Source organism: Perca flavescens, chromosome 4, assembly GCF_004354835.1.
Source record: "Perca flavescens isolate YP-PL-M2 chromosome 4, PFLA_1.0, whole genome shotgun sequence".
In the NCBI taxonomy this organism is placed as follows: Eukaryota; Metazoa; Chordata; class Actinopteri; order Perciformes; family Percidae; genus Perca; species Perca flavescens.
This window is the reverse complement of record NC_041334.1, coordinates 32,601,230-32,615,308: the sequence shown is the minus strand read 5'-3', so window position 1 is coordinate 32,615,308 and position 14,079 is coordinate 32,601,230. Positions and strand designations below refer to the sequence as shown.

Here is a 14,079-nt window from a genome sequence, read left to right as displayed (position 1 = left end):
TATATGAGCACTTTAAAAGATCTCTACATACCTACACATTACAAAATAATCTAACGTTAATAAACTAATATCCTATGCTGAGATATTTAATATAAAAGACCCTTAATAGACCTCTCTCTCTGCGCCTTCTGCACCACTAAACATTTAGCCCCCTAGCAACAGAAATCAAGCTAGCTTTCTAGCCAACCAGCCAGCCTCTAAATTATTTAAATTTAACAACTTAATGTTTAATTCCACGCTCTTGTCACATCGTAGGAAAGCACATTGCTATCGCCAGGTGAGTGACATGTTTGTTTGGCTAATTTTCAGTAACCAGTGTATGATGAAGGCATGTTGGGTTGATGAAATTAGCAAGCTAACGAGCCAGCAGCGGGCCATTTGGTCCCCCCGCTCCGCTTTCCCTGTAGGAAGACAACGGCTGAGAGCACATGCTCTCAAGCAGAGCGTACGTTGTACTTGGTCAATGGCTGTAGTCTCTGCGGTGTGTTCCAGTGCTAATTTTTGGCAAGGGAGACAAGGGCCGACTTGAGGCAACGCCACTAGTCCCGGGCCGTCGGCTTGGCGTGTCAGGGCCTTTAGCCCAAATGGAACACACAGCTCTGATAAACAGAACCAACCCATTATGGTGTAGTTAACTTTACCACAGGCTGCATATTTCTGTCAGATTCCATTGTGGACAGCAGCACAAAGGAATTCTGACAAAACAAATAGCTTTTTCAAAGATAAACTATTAAGACACAATCAGTAGTTAGAGAAACAAGAGAGCACTTGACTACTAAGTAAGTGAGTGTGTAACCAACCCATGTTTGTATACAGCCAACAATGTAAAGGAATCTCATTTGTTGAGCTTAAATAGCTGCTAACATGTTAGCATAGGTTATCTGCTAATGTCAGCCAGTTGGTCGGACTCTAGCCAGTCACACAAAAATGTCACTGTAGTTCAGTTGTTTTGTGTTTTAACTGCACATGCAAAATTGTGGTTGTTTTGTCAGGCAAAACATTTGTCTGCATCACACCAGGGCAGCATTTGCAATAAATACTACGTACTTTATCAATAGCCAAAATCTGGCCAAAAACAGAAAGCGTTGTATGTATTTGTCCAGGTGTTTTTTCCAGGTAACATTTAAGACTGTTAAATAGCCTCATTAAAGACATAAGGGTTTCTTTCAAAAGGAAAGAGCGCAAACTAGAGTAAAGAGGGCAGGAAGGGCCAGAATAAAGCTGCTTGCTTTGCTATCTACTGCATGGCACACGCACACGCACACACAGAGTTCTCTGGGAGCAGTGCCCACAGCAATAAAACACAGACCAAAGTCATTCCAGCCAACCAATCACTGCCTGCCGGCCAACTGAAATGTTTCTCACTAACAGAAACACATCTTATCAGTTAGGAATCAGATAACAACAGCAGAAGCACAGCTGGAAATAACAGAATCTCCATACTGAGAGAAGGGTATACTGGCAGTGACGCAGCCACTTTGAAAACGCACACACAGATAGAAGAGTTATTCAAACAAAACCTTGCATGGACCTTATCAATCGCTTGCAGGTTGCTAGTCATCAAGTCAGATTATCTTCTTTTCATTATGAAGTAACACATTCCGTGCACCAACATGTACTCTTTAGGCTCCTCAAATTAAATATTTGAGATGCAAAGCTAGCATGATGTTCAGACGGAATTGTCATTTTTTTTGATTTACACTTTATATATATTTTCAATGTTACTTATCTCAAAACCAAAACAGTTAACCTCAGGGTGACACTAGATGAAAAGTCAGGGGCTCACCAAAGTCAGTAGGATCAGGCACGGATTTAGAATGCAGAGGCCCCTGGGCACAAAATCTTGGAGGCCCCCCCTCCACCCTCTCAGAACTTATGGCCCAAACTCAAACAGCATCTACATTTTTAGAAACAGTAAAAGTAAGCTGTGGGTTTTTCTTTAGTTTAAAACAAAATCACTTTCTCCAACTCCATTTCTTGTGATGTTAATTGTGACTCTATAAATATCTATAAAACAAAAGACAAAATTGAACTATCACAGAACAAAATCAACAGAATGTATTGCAATAAAACAGATAAAAATCTATGAAAATACAGCCTAAAGAGCTGACTTTGGAAAAACAGCTGATTTTTGAGCACCTCTTTTACTCTCTCTCACTGTCTCTCAAAATAGGTTGCGTATAACTTATATATACGTATAGGTCTATACAGCTCACTCTCAGCGTGAAATGTAGTTCTCAAAGTTAAGTTGCACAACTTAATGTATGGCAACTATTTTATTCTAGGTCATAATTTCCTGATATGTAATGACACCTGACAATGTAACGCCATTACCGATGTTGTTCAGCTCTACATCTCCACCAAATCCATCACCACTGCAACTCACTCCACTTTGACCATTGGCCTCAGTGAAATTAAATCATGGATGCAAACCAACTTTCTCAAACTTAACTGTGACAAATCATCGGTCCCAAATTCCTCTTCAAAACATTGCACAACTTTTGCTTCACCATCTGTAAATGCAATCTGTCTCCCTCCTCACACATCCACACCATCAGGAGTTAGTTTGGACAGCAACCTGTTCTTCGAAAAGCATGTCATCAAAATCACAACTGCCTTCTTCCACCTTAAAATCTGTATCAGTATTATCTTATGGTTTATATGTTTGTATATTTGCACACTTTACATTTTAGAGAAAGAAGTATAGCCTACTTTATTTATTTATCATTTTTGTATTACATTATCTGCAGAAATTATTATATTTGGTGGTGACAAAACCCGTATTAAATATGCAGACCTACAGTTAGGTGATTTTGGCTTTGCAAAGATGCCTGCGATTGTCTGATATGAATGACCACGTTCTGTCTTACACAGCAAACTAATTCTTCTTCACTGGTAAGACCAACAAACTGTAACATACATATAACATTCAAATAAAAAAACATAACATCTTGTGAATAGGCCTAAGCAGGGGTTAAAGTGGGATTTGTTATGCCCGGGAATTTTTTTTTTTTAAATAAACCGGTAAATGGCACTTTCTGGAGAGTTTTGTGCAAAGAAATGGAGAAATTGAGTCTTACATATGTGCAAAACTGCAAGGTTAAGAGCCAGGCTGTGGTTCTCTGTCATGTCCCGCTGCTGATGCTCAGGGTGCTGATCTTGTTCTAATTGTTCATCTAAATAGCCAGGCTGGATGTTGTGATGCTAAACTCCTCATCGCTGGCATCACCGCAGGCGCCGCCAGGCTCTTTATTAGCGTCGAGACAACTTGTGAAAAAAGTGGAGATGGTTGGAATATTACTCTTAATTAAATCCTCTCTGCTATCCTTCTCCCTTTTAGCTTTCCATTTTGTGGCTCCGCTGCTCCACCGTTTTTTTATCCATGTAGTTTGTTTTGTTTTCTCGATGTCCTCTACTCTCTTTCTCTCACTCTATCCTCCACCGCTTGTCTTGCCGCTATCAACAGTTTCCGCGGTAACCTGACTCGTAGTCATCAGACACAGCCTAAAAACTGATCATAATACTTTTTTGTGTGCAACTAAATTATTGTTTACACACAAACACACACTAATTAATTAATTTTATTTGTAATTTAATTTTAAATATATAAAAAAAAAAGGATGAGGCCACACAGTTAGTGGGGTCTTGGAGGCCCCCTAGAGGTCGGAGGCCCCCGGGCACCGGCCCAATCGGCCCGGTGGTAAATCCGGCCTTGAGTAGGATGCATCCTCTGGGGACCATGAATGGTACGTATTTTATGCCAACCCATTCAAATGTTATTGAGATATTTCAGTCTGGACTATAGTGGTGGAACAATTGATGGTTACCATTCCTCCAAAAAAAAAAAAAAAAAAAGGCCTTTTACAAGAAGAATGCTTCTTTGTTTGGTTAAGACCTTGTACAAAAGAAAATCTGAATTCTGTTATTAATCAGAGATTGGTTTGAATTACTATTGTGGTATATCAAGCACAAATATTAAACCATGTAATCCCCTTGGCTCACATTAACAGCAGCTCCAGCGTGGACTGCCGTGAATGTGTGAATTATGAATTGGTTTGAACTCCTAACCTCTGCTGGGGTTGAGTGAGGTGAACGCTCGTGGTGCGAGTGACACTTTATATTTCTTTTTTCCATTAGACATTAAGCAGTGACATCACAGCATGACCCTTGACATTCAGGTGGTCTGTTCCAGATGCTTTTGGGTTGTAAGAACTTCTGCTAGCACGATGATGGTTGTGATAGAGGAAAAGGGGGCAGACATTTGCCTGGCTGGGTGTGGGGGGGTGAGCAGGTGCTGCTTCTGGAGAGCCTCATATGACTGTCTGGGAAAAAGGGCACTTATGCAACAGGAAACCTCGCAAACTACAAAACAGCCCTACAAATTGTAATGTAATTTAAATACGCACATTGTACATTCCAAAAGCCAATTGAATTCACAGGCCATATCTCACACACACACACACACACACACACACACACACACACACACACACACACACACACACACACACACACACACTTTGGAGGGGGGGAGGGGGGAGAAAAAGAGAGGGAGAAGGATGTGCATCGTTGCGTTTACTAAAGTGGTGCTGTAATTACAGGGTGCTTCTGCGTGTCTGGCTATTGCACAACATTGATTCATCCTCTTTCCACTCCCTTAACTCTGTCAGGATAAAGTGAAAATAAGACGTTACCGTGATTTAGAGTTATTTAGATCTGATTAAAGGTTTAACTCATGTAAAGGCTCCTTACAGTGACATTATAATAGGCTGATTGACTGAGATGGGATTACAGTATTTAGGCAGTTAGGTTATTATGTCACTTTAATGGCGTCTATACTCAAGTGGAACAGGTGCATCGCAAGAACTGCTGTCAGGGGAATAATGCATCACATATTTCCTTCCACATGACATCCAAACCACTGCTGTCCCTTTTCCCTGCGTTCCAGACCTACTACCCCCCTCCATTACATATCCTACCACCCCCCCACCCTTAGTCCCTTGCCAGGCCGTCGTGGCTGGGTGTTATTGGAAACACATGTGAAAGTAAAGTTGTGGGAAGCAAACATAGCCCGAGACCCGGAGAGACACACTGCCTAACATGGCCACTGTGGTCATGTCCACAGTACTCACACATACAGCAGAGGGGAGAGGCATAAAAACAACTATAGCTGTCAAAAACAACAGCACCTTTTTTTTCCTGGAAAAAATGTTTTGTCTGGCAATAGGTATTGGTAATAAGTCTCCACACAGAAACGCAGAAATGCACGAATTATAGCCACAATGATGGATTTTGAGTGGATTGAAGAGCTCAATGGGGACAAATATACTTAACATAAGCCTGTGATCCATGGCTCTTAGTGGCACAGACTTCCAATGCATCATCCTCAACAGGGAACTGCAGAAAGCCCTGCACTGTCCCTCGGCCAAGTCTGCACAGAGCAGAAAGCACAAGTGGGGGTCTGACAGCATGGCAGCAAACTCCTTAAATACATCCGACTGTAGAAGTCATTAATAAGACCACATGTTGATCTTAGGAAGGTTTAGTTAGATTTGCAGCAAAAAACACCGTGCCAATGTCCACCCCAGGGGGACTGGATGCATGGATGTACGATGAGGCACAGAAGAAAGTGAAGATACAATTGTATTCACAAAACTACACTAATGTGAACGGCAGGTGTAGCCTGGCCACTAAGAACAGAAGCCCATGCATCCGTCACGAGAGACGGTGGGAGTAAACCATTAATCCCCGCTGCGACGTCTGTGGTAAAGTGATAGAGATCATCCAGTGACGAAGAGGAATCGTTCTCTGTAGCTTAAAAAGGCTATTATTCTCCTAACAAGGGTCGGCTCGACCTGCAAACAACTCAAATGAGGCTCCAAAAATGATATTCCAGCAGGTAGACCGATAGTGATTCATCAAAGAAACTCAGGTCAGGTTGAGGCCTCTCTACAGCTGTGTTGTTGGTTGCCTTTGAATTCCTATAAAATAAATATTAAAACATTTCCACCAGTGTTTTAAGTTGAAGAGTATGTATTTATGTATATGTGTGTATGTGCTAATTCAATTCCAGATACAGACAATACATTCAAAACACTGAGATGGCCAACACTCTATTCTATTGTTTCTCCTTATCACAGAAGCAGTCACACATCCTTCTATAGGTCAAGTCATGTCAATGGGTCGGATCTACAGAGGTCAACAGGTTCTCTCACGACTCTTAAGCGACTCATTGATCACAATGTAAACAGATATTGTAGCACCAGTAGCTCATATTCTTTAAAACACCCACTTCCATCTTTGAAACCAATAGAGCCAAACAGCCTTTCTTTGGCAATTGTTCTATTGACTCACAGAGGCTAGTAAATCCTATACTTAGGCCTGGGTACCGAATTTGATACTTTTTAGGCACCGACCGAATTGCCTCTTTAGCATCGAGTATCGAAAAATGCCTCCTCATTGAATTCCAAATTTCAATACCTAAGGACCAAATCTCATCAGCATCAGTGAGCCAACCGGAACGCAGCATGCTTCTACCAAGATTTTATAATGTTTGTGATTGGCTGTCTAACGTTACACGTCGTAGAGACACACAGGAAAAACTCTACGCTACACACAGAGATGGGGCTCACACAGTAGGAGCTGAAAAATAAATTCAAAGTCGATTTGTGCTGTAATGTGTAATACTGTCATTACTTTTTGATAAAATTGTTATTGAAAATAGTATTGTTCAAGAACCGGTATCGAAGTCACGGTATTGGTATCGGTAGCGGTATCGAACATTTTTTTTAACAATACCCAGCCCTACCTATACTATAACTGTAACAGCAACAAATTGAAAATGGCTCATACAAACTGCCCAAAATTAAACAAGAAATGGCACAATATAAGTGAACACAGTCATCTTACTGGTAGGCATTATATTTAAATTTTCAACCGACAGTTTAACATTTTCCTTGGTTTGGTTTCTCTTTTTTTCCAGTGTGATCTTTTGACATTTTCCATTTCAATTAATCTAGTCTTGTTAACTTTTTTAAGGTGTTGAAGCCATTTAGAAGAGTTGGTTTGCTCTTTGGCTCCGAGAGACGAACGGCAGCTGCTCTGGCGAGGTCCAACTTTAAACACAAAGCAGGAGGAAGCCTCCGCTCCTTCACACGGGTACCACAAATCCTGCTTTTACATATGTAGAGGAAAATAAACACTTTTTGCTTCCCCTGCCCTGTCTTCTCTTCCTTCTTTCTGCTCTGTCTTAGTCATATGAGGGTGTATAAACATGAGCCTCTGTGGATCAGTGCACACAGAGACAGGATATGAGAGTGATTCCCCTCACCTCTCCCTTTTGAACCTGCGTCACAGACAGTGAGAAGTGGCTCCTTTCCAAAAAAGGGCCATGCGGGGGTCAACTCTGCTTGGCTCTGCTGCTTGTCTGGTTATACGGTTTTTACCTCAGCATCCCAGCAGAGGCAGCAGAAACCCCTCACAGCTCCGTATGGACTCATCATAACTCAATCATAACTCAGTGTAAACACTTCAACAACTGAGCTCTCATTGCACGGTTGTGATTGTGATACACACAAACTGACACAGAGTTCCACCTTTTAAAAGCTGACTCCAGCGTGACTGAAGTTGAGGAAGGGGGTAAACAACAAGGGAAATCAAACACACTGAAGGGGAGGTTGGACTAGAACCCTGAGGGGCAAAAGGACCTAGCTAGGACTAAGAGAATGAGAGTTAGGAAACGTGCCAGGGTTCTGGTGTTCGCTGAAACAATTAGTTGATCAACAGAAATTAATAGGCAGCTATTTTGAAAATTCTTTTTCAAGCAAAAATATAGCTAATAGCCAAATATTTTATTGCTTCCAGCTTTACAAATGTGAAGACTAGTTTTCCTTGTGTTCACATTATGGAGAACTGAATAGCTTTGGGTTTTGGATTGTTAATCTGACAAAACAAAGCATTTTAAAGACATCACCTTGGATTTAGTGAATTGGGGTTGACTATTTTGACAGATTGTCAACAGATAATGAAAATAATAGTTAGTTGCAGCCCTAATTATTGACAGAATATTAATCAGCATCTACTTTGATAATCCTTAATGTCATTTTTGTAACCCTCTGGGATCTGAGAGTATATTCAGACACAAAGATGATTGTTATCATGCTACATGCCAAACATTCAATGGTTACAGCTACTAAGTAGTGAATATTTGCTGGTTTTCTTGGTTTTCTATGATATTAAATACAATATATTTGGGTTTGGCCTCTTGGTCTGACAATAAAAACGGTTTGTACATGTCAACTTGGGCTGAAAAGACATTTTGTTTTTTACATTTCATGGGCCAAACGATGAATTAATCAATCAAGAAAACAATCTGCAGATTAATTAGAGTTACAGATTTTGACAAAAAACACTGAAGCTGGTCTGGAGGCTTGTGGTGGTCCAACGCCAAAACACTTTAAGTTGGTTTTCCTTAAATTTGTCAGCCACCCATCTGTAGCTCAAAGTCAGCCACTTGAAACAGATCACTACATTTTAAAATCAGTTATAAAACAGGACATAACTGCAGAAATCCCAAAGTTGGATGTAATTTGGCCTGTTGGTAAAAATCCAATTCAGTCTTTCATTACAGCCAAACCCCCTGATAGACGGAGCAGAGAAGGGATCAGCGGGGGATTGAAGAGAAGAGGGATAAGGAGGAAGAGGAAGCAGAGATGTAGTGGGGAGGAGCATGGATGGAGAGGTGTTTCATAAGCCCTACCGCCAGATCTTGTACCTCGGATTGCCAGGTCCCAGCTGTTAGGGTGGAGAAACTTTAAGACTGATTCAGATGCTGGCTAAGGAAAAATATACATCAGACCGGTAAAGGGAAGACCAGAAACACATTTTTCATTCAGTCTCATTCAGCTAGCTTAATTACTTTCCTTGTCTGTGTGCAGCTGTACCCATTTAAATAAGTGAAAATGGATTTAGATAAAGTGGCTTTCAGAGTGAGTAGGTGAAAGAGCACAAGTATGAGAGATATATGTAGCGTGGCCGTATGCTATAGTCAATCAGACGATGTTCCAGGCTCTTCAGTCGACTGTGTCAGACACTGTCAGCTTTACTTACACCTATCCCTCCACAGCCCCCACACCACCACATTACTAAATTACTATCTAATAACCCATCTCAGGCTCATTACTCAAACTCAAATTGGAGCAGTTCAGATCAAATCCAAGATCACCTCACAGCACTTTAGATCAGAAAAATACAGGGCTCACCATTAAAAAAAGCCATCATTTTCAGTGCAGTGACTGCTGCTCATAAATGTCATAAAGCTGGATTGGTGTGATGGGGGAGCAGAGAGGCAGGAAAAAAAGAGGGGGAGAAGTACAGAAGGAGAGGGGATTGGAGTGAAATGAGAGAAAATCCGGCACAAACGTCTAAGGCAGTGATAATCTTAGCATGCCATCTAGTGGGGAAAGGTGATATCATTCAAAAGGAGAAACTTGGGGGGTCCTGTTAGGGGTTTGGAATGCGGGATCCTGTCAAAATGACATGCATCACCAGATGATTATTTCCAAGTAGAGTCTGGATAAATTGTATTGTCATAAAATGAAAACAAATTAACACCTAGATCACATGAACAGCATATATATGGGACTTTAAGCAAGTGTACTCTTACTTAAAATCCAGAACACAGTCTTGCTGATGTTCAATAATAAGCCTGCGTTTTTTCAGAGTTGAATAGTCATTTTTCACAGAACAACTGTATTCACCCCAATCTGAATCTCATTTATTTCATGCTCTATTCAGCTGGAACCCAAAAGGTGCAGACACAGCAGACAATTTGACATGTTCTTTTAAGGAGAGGGCAGACCACAGTAAAGATTAATGTGGTGCAAAAGAAAAAGGGAATCTAATGTCTATTAGTCAAAAGTCCAGACATGGTGTTGAAATAAAACTTAGGGCATTGTTAGAGTGTGATGTGTAAAATCCACTATAACTGTTTAAAACTTGTTCTGGTAGATATGATGATCTGGATGTGGGTTGGTGCTACAATGTGAACTGGATTACTAAATCAGTCCCGCCTCCACTCCACCTTTCAAGTCCAGGACAGCCTACCCACCGTGGTCGATCCTCACACATCCTGCAGTAATCTGATATCATGCCCATCAGAAATGCCTTCTGAACCCAAATGAATACATAGCCCAGAGAGGACCCCAATTAGTGTGCCAGCGAGGCGGGGGGGGTAGACGCCACGCCATACCACATAAACAAACTTATCTTGACAGGGTCGCTTGTCCAAAGGACGGAGATAGGCGGATAGCAAAGGAGGCCGAGAGAAAATGAATTACCTTCCTGACACACGTCAAAGCCAATCACTGCGGAGCATCCCTTGCCGTTCCCGCGCCCCAAATCCCTGCCGCCACCGTTGCATTTCATCTGCCAGTGTTAGTATGCATACAGGCCGTGCGCCAGCCTCCAAATGTATTCATTTATTCAGAGCCCCTCGGAGAAATCACAGTGTCTTGTTGTCCTTTTTTCCCCCGGCTGTCCAGATGGAATTTGCGTGAATAACATCAGTTTAGTGAGGCAGAAAATAAGTACAGGCTAGCACAGCGGAGGGGACTAGATTACACCCTCACCCCCCTCCCCAAAAAAAGGATGGAAAGACAAGTGTCACCTTCATATACTTCTTTCTCTGTCTCGGCCTCCCTTTCTCATTTTCTTCTTCCAGTTCTATTGAAACTTATCGGGTGGGGGGGGGTGGAGCTAAAATTGAGCGATCTATACAGTTTTGGCTACAGTTATTTTGTTTAATCATGCACTGCAGGTGCAATTAAACAGAAGATCATGAATCAAAGAACTAGAGAGGCTTTTTCATTACAAAAAGGTGAGTGGCCATCAAGGGAGCGCAGCCCAACGCTCATTTATCCGTGTTTTGTTTTGCATTTATAACGCAACTAATTGCATTAATTAATCAGATGCACTTCTAATTGGAGGAAGAGCATCTTGCTATAGTAATTGAACGAGATGAAAAAAAACTGTAAATCAATATTTCCAACCTCAATAAAGCCCGAGAGAAATTAAAATGTCTTCAGTCAGAAGAGTGGAAAGCCTCAATATTCACCCAGCCTATCAAAAAGAATTCACTACACAGCCTTCAAGGAGATTGGTAATTGTCTTTAGTATAAACACTTGAAATAGCTTTCAATGGAAAGATGTACTTTGCAAATTGCCTGAAACTTTACCAAAGACCGACATAAGTGTGTGATCTGCTTTAGAACCGGTAGTATTGGTTGTCATGATGGTTGAGACAGAAAAATGTATCCTACCTCTCTGAGAACCGTACTCCTGTATCCTCTGTACAAGCCCCGGACACCCTGCTCAGAGATAACAGAACACAACACACATGTATTACAAGCACAGACATTTGAATTCCACCTTATTGTAACTTAGTTCTTATTCTATTATTATTTGACTCATTAAAGTATGTGCTGAGAGCTGGGCTAGGATTGTCGTTGTGCTTCAACCACTTGTTAAAATGGTCTAAAAGCCTCAATTATTACTGATAGGAATGGTGGCCAAAACCACAGGTAAAAAAGATAAAAGTTGTAATAAACCAGAGTTATCCTTCATGAAAGTGCCTTTGATTGATGTGTACCTCTTCTCTGAGTGTAGCCAGCAGCATTTGGTAGGTGGTGGATGAGGGTGAAGCCTGGGTCCTCTGTTTGACCACCTCTGTGGGCACCCGGATTAGACATGCCACCTACAGGATGGAAAGAGCATGGGTAACCAGACTGGCCAGATACTGTCCAATGGTGTTGCCTTTATAGATACAATCTCCATCTACAGTACTGTATTCGCTTCTTAAGGGCCTTTTATATCCATATTGTGCTTAACATGATACTAGCCTGTATTTCTTTCTACGTGGCAGGTGGTCATTATATGGCACGGCCTGAAGAGAGCAATTACATCGAGCTGGCAGGCTAAGGAGAGCTTTAGTTAGCGTCCAATCGGGCCAGTTAAAGGTGCTCTAAGTGATGGGACGTGTTTTTTAGGCTACAACATTTTTCGTTACATACAGCAAACATCTCCTCACTATCCGCTAGCTGCCTGTCCCCTGAACACACTGTAAAAAAAACACGGTCTCTGTAGACAGCCCAGGCTCCACAAACGGCAACAAAAACAAACTGCACCAACCTGCACCACGAACCATAACAAACAGTGTTCCAGCCAATAACCAACAAGAAGGAGCTGGTTGAGCCATCACTGCAGCAGTGTTAGCACGTAGTCTACTTCCACAATGCGTATTCATGACTCAAACAAATCCTTCTTGTCGGTTATTGGCTGGAACACTGTTTGTTATGGTTCGTGGTGCAGGTTGGCGCGGTTTGTTTTTGTTGCCGTTTGTGGAGCCTGGGCTGTCTACAGAGACCGCAGTTTTTTACAGTGTGTTCATGGGACTGGCAGCTAGCGTATAGTGAGGAGATGTTTGCTGTATGTGACAAAAAAAAATGTTGTAGCCTAAAAAACACATCACATCACTTAGAGCACCTTTAACAAAATGGTAGGCACAGCAGACATGACACCTGGGCAACAGGTAAAAAGGTCATCAGGCTTACTGAGTATTTGTGTCCAAAGAACTGCTTCCATCAAACACACTGTGAGACCCAGACACACACGTGCACACCTCGGTAACCACACTCCCCGCTACAAGTTCCAACCCATCCACCATATGTCAACAAAAATATGGACTACCAACAGATAGTGAAGATAGACATGAATAGTTATGCTTCATAACTCCCACCACCCTAAAGGCGGGCACGCAGGCAGGCAGGCACAGCTGCCCACCTGGCGACTTGATTTCCCATTTATCCTGCATCAGAGCAGAAATACCGGCTAACTGCAAGCAATCTTACAGAGCGATTGGTGAGCCGCCCCCTTGCTGTGACTCCCCTTGGTCATACAGATGCCAGTCTGCCAGTGCCACCTTCGCCACGGCAGCGTGGTGTAGAAAGAGGAGCAAAGAGAAAGAGTGAAGCAGGCACTGCAATAAATATAAAATGCACAGCTTTCCTGTTTTGCTTCTTCTCCATACAGCTTTCCATACTGATTTAGCGTTTGGGCCCCATCAGAATTTTAGAGGTGATAGCCCCTAGGGGATAAGGCTCTATTGCCGTACTCTGCAAGGGGGAGAAGGCTAACCCGACAGCTGTTAGAGGGCTCACGTCTGTCTGTCAGCCACTCGTCTCCTCTGCCAGACACCAAGGACACCTTATGAGCAAGAACGTGAATATATGCACAAAAGGAGAAGGGATAAGGCAGCAGTCTGGGAAGTCAAATGAAATCACAGACTGAGCTGAAGAAGACTTTACAGACATAACATGCACAGCTGTACATGCACAGCTCTGGCTCTGTATCTATAAATATCCTGTTGACTATTGGTTATTATTTGGTTAATTTCTCATCTTTGTTTTGCCCTTCACCGTATCACTTTTGCTGCAGGCAAATGCCAGTTCTTCCTCTTTTCAATACACAATGAGCATATAAATCTCATTCTCTGTACATAAGAGCAAAAACAAAAGACTTAAATGAGTGTGAATTCAGGGCAACTCTTATTGCTATTTCAGGTGAGTACGGCCATAGTCTAGCGGCAACCTAACCATGGTGCAACAGTACCACCAAGTGGCTAAACGTTAACCTGCATCACCTCCTTGTGATAACTAAACTGGCTGCATCCATCTCAGAGATCTCATTTGCCCTCCCTTTGGTCAAGTTACCATTTATAATACGTTGTACATCATGTTTTCACCAAACCAATTCTCCAAAGGACCAGTATAAGGCAGCTAAATAGAAAGAAAGTGGCTATGACAAGCAATTACTGGAGGTAATTGGATGGGAGGCCATGGAGTTGAGATGGCCTTTCCTCTCCTGTCACTGCAGAGGGGAAGGCAGAATGAGCCAGAGATTATACCAAATAAATTAGGGACATTGTTTATTTGGGAGTAATTTGCGCGCCTAGGGGTGGGGAGAATGATGTTGAGTGGATAGAAGATAAAGTGTGCAGGCCTCTGAGGCCATTTCAGATCTCTG

General features: G+C 42.1%; 1 protein-coding gene across 1 annotated transcript in view; it reads right to left on the bottom strand.

Annotated features, from left to right (window-relative positions):
- slc25a26 (solute carrier family 25 member 26) overlaps nt 1-14,079 on the bottom strand; it is a 52,205-nt gene that overhangs the window by 30,599 nt on the left and 7,527 nt on the right. The window contains exons 4-5 of the mRNA XM_028577001.1: nt 11,648-11,752; nt 11,319-11,366 (exon numbers count right to left, since the gene is read on the bottom strand). Coding sequence (XP_028432802.1) covers nt 11,319-11,366; nt 11,648-11,752 — 153 coding nt within the window. The remainder of the gene's footprint in view (nt 1-11,318; nt 11,367-11,647; nt 11,753-14,079) is intronic.